At 41.4% G+C, this 17,174-nt stretch overlaps 3 protein-coding genes across 3 annotated transcripts; all 3 read left to right on the plus strand.

Moving 5' to 3' along the window:
* The first annotated feature begins 299 nt into the window (after nt 1-299).
* On the plus strand, nt 300-731 carry LOC149844705 (putative CCR4-associated factor 1 homolog 10). Its single transcript, XM_089986002.1, has one exon. It carries the CDS (start codon nt 300-302, stop codon nt 729-731), a length of 432 nt encoding a protein of 143 aa, XP_089842128.1.
* Nucleotides 732-3,722: 2,991 nt separating this feature from the next.
* LOC149844706 (putative CCR4-associated factor 1 homolog 2) lies at nt 3,723-4,526 on the plus strand. The gene has a single exon (XM_089986016.1). The coding sequence runs from the start codon at nt 3,723-3,725 to the stop codon at nt 4,524-4,526; it is 804 nt and encodes a 267-aa protein (XP_089842142.1).
* A 6,727-nt stretch (nt 4,527-11,253) lies between these two features.
* LOC149844707 (putative CCR4-associated factor 1 homolog 2) lies at nt 11,254-12,057 on the plus strand. The gene has a single exon (XM_089986028.1). It carries the CDS (start codon nt 11,254-11,256, stop codon nt 12,055-12,057), a length of 804 nt encoding a protein of 267 aa, XP_089842154.1.
* The last annotated feature ends 5,117 nt before the right edge of the window (nt 12,058-17,174 follow it).

Raw genomic sequence — 17,174 nt, forward strand, 5'->3', positions numbered from 1 at the left:
TCGACTTCATCCGCCAGATAGTTGTCCAACATCCCTACGTTGCCGTCAACACCTTTCTCATTGGCATACCGGTGCAGCCCAATCCATCCACCACTTTGACCCCCGACATCGCCTACTTCTGCGTAAGCCACAACCTCAACACCCACCGCGTGCGCCTCTGTAAACTCGGACTCACCTTCTTCGACGAGGAAGGCAACCTCCCCAACCAGCCGGGCATCGGTGAAGAATTCATCTTTGAGTTCAACGTCAAGCTGGCGAACTCCCCGGACGAGCTCCATGCCCATTTACGGTCGCGTCTGATGACGAATGATATCGACCTCGAGCGCAACCTCCAGATGGGCATACATCCGGACGTCCTCGGCATCGAGCTTTGTCGCTCGGACACGCTGATGGAGGACCGGATTCGGTGGGTGACATTCAACGGAGGCAAAATCTTCTTCTCAATGCTGAAAGTTCTCAGGGACCGCTTGCCGGAGAGGCGCGAGGAGTTTCGGGAGAAGGTGAGGCTGTACTTCCCAAAGTTCTACGACGTGTTGCACCTGATGTTATCTACCAGCCACTCGTTCAATCTTGAGGCGCGCTCCAACTTGCAGACGCCCTGCTACTCTTGCAGTCAGGCAGCGGTGCGCAGCTTCCTCACGATGAAGGCGTTCTTGCGGATGAAGAGACACTTTCCCAACGGCATTCCTGAGGATCGAGCGAACGCGCTCTGCTTCATCATCCGAATCTGAGCGAGAGAGGGAATCTTCTTGAAAGGTTTAGCCTCTTGCTGGTGTTGGTTGTTCAAGTCTTCAAGATTCATCATGGGTGGTGCAAGATCAATGTTATCGATCGATACTGATTTCCGTTCATTTCTTTTTTGTTTTTCTTGGTGTTTGTGCTTTTGTTCTTCTTCTCCATCAAGCTTCGCGATTTGTGATGTTAGTTAGTGTTGGCATATGAATGTCTGCCTGTTGAAGGATTGCAGCACAGTTCAATTGAGCTCCTACTTCTTCTTCTTCTTCTTCTTATTATGCCTTATCTCCTAACCTTTATTGCATTCTTTTGATTTGTAGATTTTTACATTTGAAGACGTTCTGTTTTTTTAACTTCTTTGGGGAGGAGCAGTTACTGTCATATTAAAAATACCGTTTTATATTCTATATCACCTCTGCACATCTAAAGTGAGAGAGGTATGCGTGGGCCTCACTCTCACATACCTGACGGTTCCCAAGTTAGATGTGCGGTGGGAATTCAATATAACCGGCAATTTGTCATCTATCATATGACCGTAAGAGGAGTGTTTTTCGTATGGAGTACGAACTGGTGGCTTATGCGGGCAGATCAGGAAGTACTGAAGTCATATTGAATTCCCACCGCACATCTCATTTTGGAACCATGAGACTGGGGACCACGCACATACTGGTTGGATGAGATGTTCGGTGTGGATTCAATATCTCGTGGTGGCTTCTTTAATCAGACGAATCCATGCCGGTGGATTCACAGAAGCAGCAATCATGTAGCATACAAACTTGCTAAACTAGTGCATGTAAAGTAAATCGTATATATTTCAGATGATCTCCAAGGCTATGACTAAGATTGGAAGGCCAAGCTCAGTGCAGGGGTAAGGGTTGGAGTGCTTTAGGAAGTTCGAGGATTTTCACTGCAACTGGACTTCAAAAGAAAGTAATTATGTGATAGTTGATTTGCTAAGATAGGAAACGAGCCCAGCGGCTAGCAAACCGGCTCGTGTTTGGCTCGTAGCTTGTTCGCAAGCTGAATATCAACAATAGGTACTCAGCTCGGCTTGACTCGCATAAGCTCAATCTCAGCTTTGAACCAATGCATTTTCATTATAAACAAGACAGCTCAATCTCAGCTTGGCTCACTACAAAAATGAGCCAAGCTTGAACACTTCAAGCTCAGCTCGTTTAACTTGTTTACCAGCCCTAGATAGGAGTCCTGAGTCTTTATAAACATTTTTTTATAAACACACATAAAAAACGTAGACTTAGTTCATGCATACTGTCACTGTCCTGGCAGCCTAAAACTTTGTGAGCTTATCCCATGCCCCAAAGAGCCTTAATAGACTTTGGAATGACAAACCACTAGACTAGTTTCTTGGATCTGCTTCCTTCTCGATTATAATCGCAGTTAGAATTATATGGTGTAACGAGTTGGGAATTTTAGGGATGCTAAATGAGCTTTATGAGACGAGCTTGAAGTGTTGAAGCTTGGCTCATTCTTGTGGCATATCAAGCCTAGTTCAAGCTCACTAATCAGCCCAAGTTAAACAAGCCTAATTATTTTACGGGGTATGGCCCGGGTCTGGATCATGTAGTTTTTATCGGGTTCGGATATGGTTTGTCTTATGGTGGGTCTACGCTGCCATACCTGAAAATCAAGGTCAGGTCTAGTTCCTTCTGGGTCCGAACCAAACCTGACTCATTGACACACCTAGTGCCGGCTAATCAAATTCGGAGTTGGATTCAGATTTGGATGGAGAAAGGGTAATATTGGGTCCAACTAATTACATGTACTCACACGATTTGGATATTCGTCAAAATCGGATGTCCATCAGATTCAGTTGAAAAATTGTAAACCGAATCCAATTATCAATCAAATTCATTTTTTTTTAATAAATCTGACTACTAAATGTAAGATTTGGGGCAGATATCGGATGGCATCCCCTCCCAGTCTCTGTACAAGAAGCTGACTGCCATATGCGATTTGGACCGAGTCATCACCAAAGTCATCGTTATATCATACCCTTTCTTGAGATCTCATTGATTGAAGTCGTTTGGTTCAACTGGACCCTGTATACATGATCTAAATTGTCCATTTAGTAAAGATTGGCATTGGAATCAGTGGATTCTACCACGAGTATAGATGATATTTGTGGCAATTCAAAAATCAATGTCCCCAAAAAATGCAATGACTTTGCCAATGAAAAAAATCATAGTTTCATCAAAAAACTCGATCCAAAGGGTCAAATCCTATTAAATCGATCATATTAAAACTATATAGGGGATGACATAAAAGATGAGGGGTACCGGGCTGTTACCATATGGTCCTCTCTCACTCTTAAAGAAGCTGATTACGATATTTTATAGGGATGTTAATGGGTCGGACTCTTGTTTTACCAAGTCCGGTGTAATTGGTTTCGACTTAATCGAGTTCTCGGACTCAGAATGAATTGGATAAAACTGGAACCGGATCTGAAAAGCTGATATTTACACTTAATCGAGTTTGGGTTTTAGTTGGATTCATATCGTAGACGAATTCGGGTTTTGGATTTGGATTTAAAATTCAATACCAAACCCGAATACGATTATTGATTGGATCTGAGATTGGTTACCGAATCAACTAATCGGATTCACATTTAGGTCGGACGTGGGGGTTACATTTAACCCGTTGACACCCATTATGACTCTCTCTCTCTCGTATTCAAGAGGCCCAACTACTACCACCGTCACCTTTCAAAACGAAACTACACTTCATCACTATGTAACGACATGGCAGATCCAAGAAGCCCAACTCCTACGACCACCATCACCATCTATAACGAAACTATATATCCTCACTCTACGTAACGAGAGAGAGAGAGAGAGAGAGAGAGAGAGAGAGAGAGAGAGAGAGAGAACCTTCGCATCGAGAGAGAGAGAGAGAGAACCTACCAGATCTTCTTCCTTCTCCCTTTCTTGGTCTTGGCCCATAACATTTTCACATTTTTTTCAGACCACATGGAACTCCCCATAATCAGGCAACTCTGGGCTCACAACGTCCACGAAGAGCTCGACTTCATCCGCCAGATAGTTGTCCACCACCCCTACGTCGCCATCCACACAGTTCTCATCGGCATCCCAGTGCTGCCCAATCCATCCACCCCCCGCACCAACGACACCATCTACGCCTGCGTAAACGACAACTTCAACACCCACCGCGTGCGCCTCCTCCAGCTCGGCCTCACCTTCTTCGACGAGCACGGTAACCTCCCCACCCTGCCGAGCACCGGTGAAGAATGCATCTTTGAGTTCAACGTCAAGCTGGCGAACTCCCCGGACGAGCTCGATGCCAATTTCCGGTCGCTCCTGATGAAGAATGCCATCGACCTCGAGCGCAACCTCCAGGAGGGCATCCATCCGGATGTCCTCAGCGTCGAGCTCTGTCGCTCGGACACGCTGATGGAGGACCGGATCCGCTGGGTGACGTACGAAGGAGGCAATATCTTCGCCTCGATGCTGAAAGTTCTCAGGGACCGCTTGCCGGAGAGGCGCGAGGAGTTTTTGGAGAAAATGAAGCTGTACTTCCCAATGTCCTACGACGCGGGGTACCTGATGGAATCTACCGGCCGCTCGCACAATCTTGAGGCGGTGGCCAACTTGGTCGGCGTTGGGTTGCAGACGCCCCGGTACATGTTCCGCCATGGACCGGATGGCAGCTTCCTCACGATGAAGGTGTTCTTGGAGATGAAGAGACGCTTTCCCAACGGCATTCCTGAGGATCTAGCGAACATCTGCTTCAACAACCCTTTCTGTAGAAGATAGAGAGAATCTTCTTGAAAGGTTTAGTTTCTTGCTGGTGTCGGTCGTTCAAGTCTTCAAGATTCGTCATGGGTGGTGCAAGATCACTGCTATAGACTGATACTGATTTTCGTTCGTTTCTTTTTTGTTTTTCTTGGTGTTTGTGATTTGTTCTTCTTCTCCATCAAGCTGCATCATGGCTACCCAGAGATCACTGCCATCGATGCTGAACTCGAAGCATTAGCTTTGTTTCTTCATCCCTGTGCGGTTGGTGCTTGTGTTTTCGTGTTCTTTGTCGTGGGCATACGTTCATTTTTGTTATTTCTTGCATGTAATGGCGATTTGTGATGTAATTAGTTGGTTTTGAAACATGATTTGCTTACTGAATAACACTATAAATCGCTATAGCGATTTGCGGAAGACACTACAAATCGCTACAGTGAGATTCAAAAACACTATAAATCGCTATAGCGATTAGCGGAAGACCAACTTGTCACCCTGTTGTGGTGACAGGGTTGTGGTTTTTGACCCAAAATTTGGTATCGTCAACTTAGGATTTAATCACCTTTTATTAGAATGGTGCTTGTGCCATTCGTGTTTCACCATAGTGTTATTAAAAATGAAAAAAAATGCAACATATTGATTATGAAAAATGAAAAATTAAACTACATGCTCATTTATTCTAATCTAAGCATAAAGTAAACTTCTCATTAATTGATTTATTACAACATTTGAATTGATACAACAATTGAAAAAAAGAAATAACAAAAATAGAAAATCCTGCAAAATGAGCAAACTTGTTAGAAATAAGTGTAGGCCTTTATGAATTTTTCCTCAATTATTGAAAAATTGAAGAATACAAACAAAATTATCCTTTCATGCCTCAGAGATAAAGAAAATTAAACAAAATAAACATATATGATGCATGATTTTGTGAAAGCATTTGAAAGATCATTTTTAGAAAGATGGGAGTTTTAAACAACCGAAGTTTAGCTTAAAATGAATTCATGGACTCACAGCTCAGCAAGAAAGCACTCCCTTTTTACAAAATGTCAAAATCATTTCTGAAACTAGAGTTATAATTAAAACATCAGAAAATTAATTTCAGAAACAGAAAATTGGATTTTAACAGACAGGTTTCAGTAAACTGGATGTTGCAGAAGCTAAACAGACCCGATTTCTCCCAAATTTGAAAGAGAAGTTGCTTAACTCAATTCAGAAACCAACCCAATTTACATAATGAAAAAATTGATTTTGGTTTGAAAATGGCGACTTCGAGAAGTCACTGTTTCCAAACAGGAAATGAACCTGTTACAGAATTTAAAATTTTGTAACCAGTCTCGGTTTTTAACAGATTTGAAATATCAAATGAGCATATAAAGTTATGAAATACATAGAGAAAGAAAACCGTTTTTACGGATTTAAAAAATGATCTTTCGTTAGAGAGATATGACTTACAAAATGAACAAAAAACTGTGTCATTCAAATAAGGCAAACTGATAGGGGTCTGGTTTTTTAACCAAATGGGATAACAAATGATCATAAAAATCTCTAAAAATTTATAAGAATAAACTAGACTTCATAACAAAGACACCACTTTTTTCGGATTTGAAATCCAATCTTTGGTTAGGGAGATATGGTCCTGACAAGTTGGTTATAATTTTGGTAGCGATATACAGCGATTTATATCGCAAATCGCTGTAGTGTTTAGCGGAAAACACTATAAATCGCAATAACGAGGTCTAACAACACTATAAATCATTGTGGGTGTCGTTAGAGACCCGAAAACACTATAAATTATAGTTAAAAGACCAAACAATACTATAAATCGTTGTAGGGGTCATTGGAGACCCGAAAATACTATAAATCGTAGTTAAAAGACCGGACAACACTATAAATCGTTATAGGGGTCGTTGGAGACCCAAAAATACTACAAATTGTAGTTAAAAGATCGGTCAATACTATAAATCGTTGTAGGGGTCGTTGAAGACCTGAAAATACTACAAATCGTTGTTAAAAGATCAGACAACACTATAAATCATTATAGGGGTCCTTGGAAACCAAAAAACACTACAAATCCTAGTAGAGACACATTAGAGACCCCAAAAAATCATAACAATGATTTTCTGAGGAATATTGTCAATCAAATAGCGATTTGTTGAAGGAGGGCTACAACAGTCATGATATGGGGGTCAAAATCAGAACATTTACAAAATCTGGATACAAGGTTCTGGTATTAAATCAAAATAAAATAAGCAATTGATCATGAAAAATTCTGAAAATTTACAAATATGAACTAGACACATAAACAAAGAGAACCCAATTTACGAAATTGAAAAATGATCCCTCATTATGGAAATAAAATTTTGACAAAATGGATCAAAATTTGAGTCGTTAAAATGACACAAGGTGACAGGGTTTGGTTTTTGACCCAAAACTGGTATGAAAACACCATAGAAATCGCTGAAATTTAGTATGGACAAACTAGATTTAATTTAGAAAACATCCCTTTTTACGGATCGAAAAGATCATCCCTGGTTAGGAAGAAATCACTCCCGCAAGTTCGTCCTGATTCTGCTAAAATCCTGACGGTGCAAAATAACAGGTTCTGAACCTCGATTTTTAAAGTAGGTCAAACAAACTTAGAATGATCTGATTTTTGGTGAAAAGCATGAAGACATATGCATAAAGTTGCAATAAAAAATTTAGATCGAAATGAGCTCCGATTACATACAAATTGATGGATTTAAATACACCAGAATTGAAAATATAATCTAAAAAGCAACTGAAAATGATAAGAGCCAACTGCACATTGAAAAAGAAATAACAGGTTTCAATGAATCCGAGAAACATCTTTGTATTCTCCTATACATATCAACTCTTCAAGTTGAACGATGCTACAGTCAATGTGCAGGTCAATCGGTGTTTGATGGAGCAATGTAGTAACGTTTGTTGGATATGCACAGAAGTAGAGAGAGAAGGGAGAGTGAGTGAGAGGGTTGATGTTCATGGCCTTCTCCAGGGAGAACTCTTTGTCTCCCTTGATTTCTTCTCTAGAGAGAGAGAGGGTTTTACAGTGTTTTACGGAGAAAGAAGAAGAAGACTTTGAAGAGTCAACATCATCCTCGACTTTCTGGATGGAGGACATGTTTGTCCTTTTTTTGAACAGAGAAAGAAGAAGAAGACTTTGAAGAGTCAACATCATCCTCGACTTTCTGGATGGAGGACATGTTTGTCCTTTTTTTGAACTGTTTGTTTTTTCTTTTTTGAATGAAGGGCATTTTTATCATTTTCTCAAATCATCACTTTATGAGAAGATTAGCAAGAAAGGGTACTTAAGTCTTTGCAACAACACCCGAGTCCGATGCAAAGTTATGTCAACATACACGGGAATACGAGCCCCATGTGCTTGTATATGTGGTGCTCATTCAAAGCCCCGAACACAGACGTGGGATTCAGTGAACCATCGGGGGGAACATACACCACCCTCTCCACCACGCGTATAGATGATATTTGTGGCAATTTAAAAATCAATGTCCCAAAAAAATGCAATGACTTTGCCAATGAAAAAACCATAGTTTCATCAAAAAAACTCAATCCAAGGGTCAATTCTTATTATATCGATCATATTAAAACTATATAAGGGATGACATAAGAGATGAGGGGTATCGGGCTGTTACCATATGGTTCTCACTCTTAAAGAAGCTGATTATGATATTTTATAGGGATGTTAATGGGTCGGTCTCTTGTTTTATCAAGTCTGGTGTAATTGGTTTCGACTTAATTGGGTTCGTACTCAGATGGAATTGGATAAAACAGGAACCGGATCTGAAAAGCCTATATTTACACTTAATCGAGTTTGGGATTTAGTTAAAATGGTATCTTAGACGAATTCTGGTTCTGGATTTGAATGTGAAATTCAATACCAAACCCAAATACGATTATTGATTGGATCTGAGATTGGTTACCAAATCAACTAATCGGATTCACATTTGGGTCGGACGTGGGGGTTACATTTGACCCGTTGACACCCATTATGACTCTCTCTCTCTCTCTCTCTCTCTCTCTCTCGTATTCAAGATGCTCAACTACTACTGCCGTCTCCTTTCAAAACGAAACTACACATCATCACTGAAGCAGGTTATATGTCCCCCCCCCCCTGAACAAGGCATCTCATTTTCGGGGGTCCTAAAAAGCACCATGTATATAAGCATGTGTGTCTCGTATCCCCATGTTTGTCAGCATCACTTAGTGTTGGAGTTTGATGCGATTGCAAAGACTTAAGTACCCTTTCTTCCACTGGTGCAAAAAAAATGACGATTCTAGAAAAGGAGTGGTTGTAAAGACTTAAGTACCCTGAAGATGGTTATTTAAGATCCAATTCCTGCACTGCAGGATTATCCGAGAAAGAAATCCCCACTAGAGAAGGCCATGAACATCAACCCTCTCACTCTCTCTCTCTTCTCTTTCTGCTTCTGTTCACATCCAGCAAACGATCCTATATTGCTCCATCAAACACCGATTGACCTGCACACTGACTGTAGCATCGTTCAACTTGATGAGTTGTGGAGCCTGATTCAGAGTGTTTGCCCTTACAGGATGGGGGTTTGGGGGCTTCTTTCAGCGTGGGTAGCATAGGTTTTTCCCTTATAGAAGGGGGGTTTGGGGGCTCTTTCCAGCATGGGTAGCATTATTCAACTTGATGAGTTGTGGAGCCTAATTCAGAGTTTTTGCCCTTACAGAAGTGGGGTTTGAAGGCTCCTCCAGCGTGGGTAGCATCATTCAACTTGATGAGTTGTGGAGATTGATTCATAGTTTTTTCCCTTACAGAAGAAGGGTTTGGGGGCTCCTCCCAGCGTGGGTAGCATAGTTTTTGCCCTTATAGGAGAGGGGTTTAGAGGTTCCTCCCAGCGTGGTTAGAATAGTTTTTGCCCTTACAGGAGGGGGTTTGGGGGCTCCTCCTAGCGTGGGTAACATAGTTTTTGCTCTTAGAGGAGAGGGGTTTGGGTGCTCCTCCTAGCGTGGGTAGCATAGTTTTCGCCCTTACCGGAGGGAGGTTTGGAAGCTCCTCCCAGCATGGCTAGCATCATTCAACTTGATGAGTTGTGGAGCCTGATTCAAAGTTTTGGCCCTTATAGGAGGGGGGTCCGGAGGCTCCCCCCGGCGCGGGTCCTTTATATGATCTTTTTTATAAATTGCTACTCTTTGATCTGATTTTCACTATAAATCGCTACTCTCTGATTTGATTTTCACTGTAAATCGCTACACTCTGATCTGATTTCAACTGTAAAACGCTACTCTCTGATTTGATTTTTACTGTAAATTGCTACTCTCTTATCTTATTTTTACTATAAATCGCTACTCTCTGATCTGATTTTTACTGTGAATCGCTACTCTTTGATCTGATTTTTACTGTAAATCGCTACTCTCTTATCTGATTTTCACTGTAAATCGCTACTCTATGGTCTTATTTCAACTGTAAATCGCTACTCTATGGTCTGATTTCTACTGTAAATCGTTATTCTCTGATCTGATTTCTACTGTAAATCGCTACTTTATGATCCGATTTCTACTGTAAATCGCTACTCTCTGATCTGATTTCTACTGTAAAATGCTATTCTCTGATCTGATTTTTACTATAAATCGCAACTCATTGATCTGATTTCTACTGTAAATCGATACTCTCAAATTTTTTTGAGACCTTGTATAAATTTTTTATTTTCTTTCTCTCTTGTAAATATCGAAAAAGAACAATAAAGTATTTTTTTTAATCGTGGTGCTCATGTTTTCTTTGGTTGTTTCTTGCTCAAGGTTTTCATAACACCCTTTCCCACGATTTTTTTTATTTTTTTTTCACTTTGCGATTTTCATTATGATGGGGGAAGTCGGAGGCTGTACTCCGTTGTAGGTGTACTGGAGGAAGATTCTGTTGTAGGTGTCCCTCGAAGACAAAGGAGGAGCCGCCATAGTCGCTTGCCCACTGGACGAGAGTAGCATTCCGACCACTGCTAGTAGAAAGAGGATGACGATCACCATCGGATTGTCATCTCTTTGCCTCCCTTGATTTCTTCTCTAGAGAGAGAAAAGGTTTTACGGTATTTTACGGAGAAGGAAAAAGAAGAAGATGACGATAAAAAGTTCAAAGAGACTTTTTTTATGGTTGAGGTTCATTTTGCCGACTCACCATCGAACCGTCAGCTAAGGTTCGTTTCGCTGTGAAGACTTTGAAGAGTCAACATCATCCTCGACTTTTTGGATGGAGGACATGATTGTCCTTTTTTTTAACCATTTGTTTTCCTTTTTTGAATGAAGGACATTTATGTCATTTTCTCAAACCATCGTTTTATGGCAATAATAGCAAGAAAGGGTACTTAAGTCTTTGCAACCACACAAGACTCCGATGCTAAGTGATGTCAACATACACGGGAATACGAGTCTGATGTGCTTATATACGTGGTGCTCATTCAGACCCCCGAACACAGACGTGGGATTCAGTGAATCATCGGCGGAGAACATATACCACCCTCTCCATCATCACTATGTAACCAGATCCAAGAAGCCCAACTCCTGGGACCACCACCATCACCATCAATAACGAAACTATATATCCTCACTCTACGTAACGAGAGAGAGAGAGAGAGAGAGAGAGAGAGAGAGAGACTCCGCATCGAGCCACCCCTACTACCAGATCTTCTTCCTTCTCCCTTTCTTGTTATTGGCCCATAACATTTTCACATTTTTTTCAGGCCACATGGAACTCCCGATAATCAGGCAACTCTGGGCTCACAACGTCCACGAAGAGCTCGACTTCATCCGCCAGATAGTTGTCCACCATCCCTACGTCGCCATCCACACAGTTCTCATCGGCTTCCCGGTGCGGCCAAATCGATCCACCCCTTTCACCAACGACACCAGCTACGCCTGCATAAACGCCAACTTCAACACCCACCGCTTGCGCCTCGTCCAGCTCGGCCTCACCTTCTTCGACGAGCACGGCAACCTCCCCACCCTGCCGGGCATAGGTGAAGAATGCATCTTTGAGTTCAACGTCAAGCTGGCGAACTCCCGGAATGAGCTCGATGCCAATTTCCGGTCGCTCCTGATGAAGAATGCCATCGACCTCGAGCGCAACCTCCAGGAGGGCATCCATCCGGACGTCCTCAGCGTCGAGCTCTGTCGCTCGGACACGCTGATTGAGGACCGGATCAGGTGGGTGACGTACGAAGGAGGCAATATCTTCGCCTCGATACTGAAAGTTCTCAGGGACCGCTTGCCAGAGAGGCGCGAGGAGTTTTTGGAGAAGGTGAATCTGTACTTCCCAAAGTCCTACGACGCAGGGTACCTGATGGCATCTACCGGCCGCTCGCACAATCTTGAGGCGGTGGCCAACTTGGTCGGCGTTGGGTTGCAGACGCCCCGGTACATGTTCCGCCATGGACCGGATGGCAGCTTCCTCACGATGAAGGTGTTCTTGGAGATGAAGAGACGCTTTCCCAACGGCATTCCTGAGGATCTAGCGAACATCTGCTTCAACAACCCATTCTGTAGAAGATAGAGAGAATCTTCTTGAAAGGTTTAGTTTCTTGCTGGTGTCGGTCGTTCAAGTCTTCAAGATTCGTCATGGGTGGTGCAAGATCACTGCTATAGACCGATACTGATTTTCGTTCGTTTCTTTTTTGTTTTTCTTGGTGTTTGTGATTTGTTCTTCTTCTCCATCAAGCTGCATCATGGCTACCCAGAGATCACTGCCATCGATGCTGAACTCGAAGCATTAGCTTCGTTTCTTCGTCCCTGTGTTGTTGGTGCTTGTGTTTTCGTGTTCTTTGTCGTGGGCATACGTTCATTTTTGTTATTTCTTGCATGTAATGGCGATTTGTGATGTAATTAGTTGGTTTTGAAACATGATGTTGTCAAGTCCGCCTATTGAAGGATTGATGCACAGTTCAATTGAGCTCTTCTTCTCCTTCTTCAATTATGATACCTAATCTCCTTGATTCCAACCTTTCATGCATTCTTTTGATTTGTAGGTTCTTACATTTAAAGACGTTCTTTTTTTGTTTACCTCTTTCGAGAGGAGCAGTTACTGTCATATAAAAAATACCGTTTTATATTCTATATCACCTATGCACATCTAGCGTGAGAGAGGTATGCGTGGGCCCCACTCTCACATAACTGACGGTTCCCAAGTGAGATGTGCGGTGGGAATTCAATATAACCAGCGATTTGTCATCTATCATATGACCGTAAGAGGAGAGAAAGTGTTTTGCACATGGATGCACAGAAGCAGTATTCATGTAGCACACAATCTGGCTAAATTAGTGCATGTAAAGTAAATCGTATATATTTCAATCGTATATATCTCAGATGATCTCCAAGGCTATGACTAAGATTGGTAGGCCAAGCTCAGTGCAGGGGTAAGGGTTGGAGTGATTTAGGAAGTTTTATGATTTTCACTGCAACTGGACTTTAAAAGAATGTAATTATGTGATAGTTGATTTGCTAAGATAGGATTAGTGCTGGGAAACAAGCCCAGCAGCTCGCAAACCGGCTCGTGTTTGGCTCTTAAAGAGCTCGCTGGCAAGCTGAATATCAACAATAGGTACTCATCTCGGCTTGACTCGCATAAGCTCATCAGGTATTAAAAACTATATTTGTATTTTACAGTATTTTTTATGGAATCTTATTTCTTCTTCATCCGAACCAATGCATTTTCCTGATAAACTAGACCACTCAATCTCAGCTTGGCTCCTAGCTTGTTCGCAAGCTGAATATCAACAATAGGTACTCAGCTCGGCTTGACTCGCATAAGCTCGTTAGGTATTGAAAAATATAGTTGTATTTTAATATGTTTTATCTGTATTTTTTTGTAATCTTATTTCTTCTTGCTACGAAGCAATGCATTTTCCTTATAAACAAGACAGCTCAATCTCAGCTTGCCTCACAGCAAAAATGAGCCAAGCTTGAACACTTCAAGCTCAGTTCGTTTAACTTGTTTACCAGCCCTAGACAGGAGTCCTGGGTCTTTATAAACATTTTTTTATATTCACACAGAAAAAACATAGACAAGTTTCTTGGATTTGCTTCCTTCTCGATTATAATCAATGCTAGAATTATATGGTGTAACGAGTTGGGGATTTTAGGGATGCTAAATGAGCTTTGTAAGATGAGCTTGAAGTGTTCATGCTTGGCTCGTTCTTGTGTCGAATCAAGCAGAGTTCAAGCTCATAATCAGCCCAAGTTAAACAAGCCTAATTATTTTACGGGTAATGGCCCGGGTCTGGATCATGTAGTTCTTATCGGGTTCATATATGGTTTGTCTTATGGTGGGTCCGACGATGCCATACCTGAAAATCAGGGTCAGGTCTAGTTCCTTTTGGGTCCGAACCAAACCTGACCCATTGACACACCGAGTGCCGCCTAATCAAATTCACAGTTGGATTCAGATTTGGATGGAGAATGGGTAATATTGGGTCCAACTAATTACATGTACTCACACAATTTGGATATTCGTCAAAATCAGATGTCCATCAGATTCAGTTGAAAATTTGTAAACCGAATCCAATTATTAATCAGATTCATTTTTTTTTTAATAAATCTGACTACTCAATGTAAGATTTGGGGCAGATATCGGATGACATCCCCTCCCAGTCTCTGTACAAGAAGCTGACTGCCATATGCGATTTGGACCCAGTCATCATCAAAGTTATCGTTATATCATACATACCCTTTCTTGAGATCTCATTGATTGAAGTCGTTTTGTTCAACTGGACCCTGTATACATTATCTAAATTGTCCATTTAGTAAAGATTGTCATTGGAATCGGTGGATTCCACCACGAGTATAGATGATATTTGTCTCAATTCAAAAATCAATGTCCCCAAAAAATGCAATGACTTTGTCAATGAAAAAATCATAGTTTCATAAAAAAACTCGATCCAAGGGTCAAATCCTATTATATCGATCATATTAAAACTATATAAGGGATGACATAAGAGATGAGGGGTACCGGGCTGTTACCATATGGTTCTCACTCTTAAAGAAGCTGATTTTGATATTTTATAGGGATGTTAATGGGTCGGTCTCTTGTTTTATCAAGTCCGGTGTAATTGGTTTCGACTTAATTGGGTTCGTACTCAGATGGAATTGGATAAAACAGAACCGGATCTGAAAAGCCTATATTTACACTTAATCGAGTTTGGGTTTTAGTTGGAATGGTATCTTAGACAAATTTTGGTTCTGGATTTGAATGTAAAATTCAATACCAAACCCGAATACGATTATTGATTGGATCTGAGATTGGTTACCAAATCAACTAATCGGATTCACATTTGGGTCGGACGTTGGGGTTACATTTGACCCGTTGACACCCATTATGACTCTCTCTCTCTCTCTCTCTCTCTCTCTCTCTCTCTCTCTCTCTCTCTCTCTCTCTCTCTCTCTCTCTCTCGTATTCAAGGTGCCCAACTACTACTGCCGTCACCTTTCAAAACGAAACTACACATCATCACTAAAGCAGGTTATATGTCCCCCCCCCCCCCCCCCTGAACAAGGCATCTCATTTTCGGGGGTCCTAAAAAGCACCATGTATATAAGCATGTGTGTCTCGTATCCCCATGTTTGTCAGCATCACTTAGTGTTGGAGTTTGATGCGATTGCAAAGACTTAAGTACCCTTTCTTCCACTGGTGCAAAAAAAATGACGATTCTAGAAAAGGAGTGGTTGTAAAGACTTAAGTACCCTGAAGATGGTTATTTAAGATCCAATTCCTGCACTGCAGGATTATCCGAGAAAGAAATCCCCACTAGAGAAGGCCATGAACATCAACCCTCTCACTCTCTCTCCCTTCACTTTCTCCTTCTGTTCACATCTAGCAGACGATCCTATATTGCTTCATCAAACACCGATTGACCTGCACACTGACTGTAGAATCGTTCAACTTGATGAGTTGTGGATCCTGATTCAGAGTGTTTGCCCTTACAGAAAGGGGGTTTGGGGGCTCCTCTCAGCGTGGGTAACATAGTTTTTCCCCTTACAAGAGGGGGGGTTTGAGGGATCTTCCTAGCATGGGTAGCATCATTCAATTTGATGAGTTGTGGACCCTAATTCAGAATTTTTGCTTTTACAGAAGGAGGGTTTGGGGGCTCCTCCCAGCGTGAGTAGCATCATTCAACTTGATGAGTTGTGAAGCCTGATTCATAGTTCTTGCCCTTACAGGAAGGGGGTTTGGGGGCTCCAACGTGGGTAGCATCATTCAACTTGATGAGTTGTGAAGCCTGATTCAGAGTTTTTGCCCTTACAGGAGAGGGGTCCGGGGGCTCCCCCCAGCGCGGGTCCTTTATATGATCTCTTTTATAAATCGCTACTCTCTGATCTGATTTTCACTATAAATCGTTATTCTCTGATTTTATTTTCACTGTAAATAGTTACTTCCTGATCTGATTTCTACTGTAAAACGCTACTCTCTGATTTGATTTCTATTGTAAATCGCTGCTCTCTTATCTTATTTTCACTATAAATCGTTACTCTCTGATCTGATTTTCACTATAAATCGCTACTCTTTGATGTGATTTTTACTGTAAATCGTTACTCTCTTATCTGATTTTCACTGTAAATCGCTACTTTTTTATCTGATTTCTACTGTAAATTGCTACTCTATGGTCTAATTTTTACTGTAAATTGCTACTCTCTTATCTGATTTCTACTGTAAATCGCTACTCTATGATCTGATTTTTACTATAAATCGCTACTATTTGATCTGATTTCTACTATAAATTACTACTTTTTGATATGATTTATACAGTAAATCGCTACTCTTTGATCTGATTTCTACTGTAAATCGATACTCTCAAATTTTTTTGGGGCCTTGTATAAATTTTTTCTTTTCTTTCTCACTTGTAAATATCGAAAAAGAGCAATAAAGTATTTTGTTTAATCGTGGTGCTCATGTTTTCTTTGGTTGTTTTTGCTCAAGGTTTTCATAACACCCTTTCCCATAATTTTTTTTATTTTTTTTCGCTTTGCGATTTTCATCATGATGGGGGAAAACGGAGGTTGTACTCCATTGTAGGTGTACTGAAGGAAGATTTTGCGGTAGGTGTTCCTCAAAGGAGAAGGAGGAGCCGCCATAGTCGGTTGCCCACTGGACGAGAGTAGCATTTCGGCTACCAGTAGTAGAAAGAGGATGACGATCACCATCGGATTGCCAGCTCTTTGCCTCTCTTGATTTCTTCTCTAGAGAGAGAGAGAGTTTTACAGTGTTTTACGAAGAAGGAAGAAGAAGATGATGATGATGAAAAGTTTAAACAGACTTTTTTGATGGCTCAGGTTCATTTTGCTGGATCACCATCGGATCGCCGACTTACCATCGAATCGTCGACTCACCATAGGACCGTCGGCTAAGGTTTGTTTCACTGTGTAGACATTGAAGAGTCAACATCTACCTCGACTTTTTGGATGGAGGACATGTTAGTCTTTTTTTTGAATCATTTGTTTTTCTTTTTTGAATAAAGGACATTTATGTCATTTTCTCAAACCATCGTTTTATGACAATAATAGAAAGAAAGGGTACTTAAGTTTTTGCAACCACGCCAGACTCCAATGCTAAGTGATGTCAACATACACAGGAATACGAGCCCCATGTGCTTATATACGTGGTGCTCATTCATACCGCCG

This window comes from Nuphar pumila, chromosome 2 (assembly GCF_984573655.1).
Source record: "Nuphar pumila chromosome 2, dmNupPumi1.hap1.1, whole genome shotgun sequence".
NCBI lineage: Eukaryota > Viridiplantae > Streptophyta > Magnoliopsida > Nymphaeales > Nymphaeaceae > Nuphar > Nuphar pumila.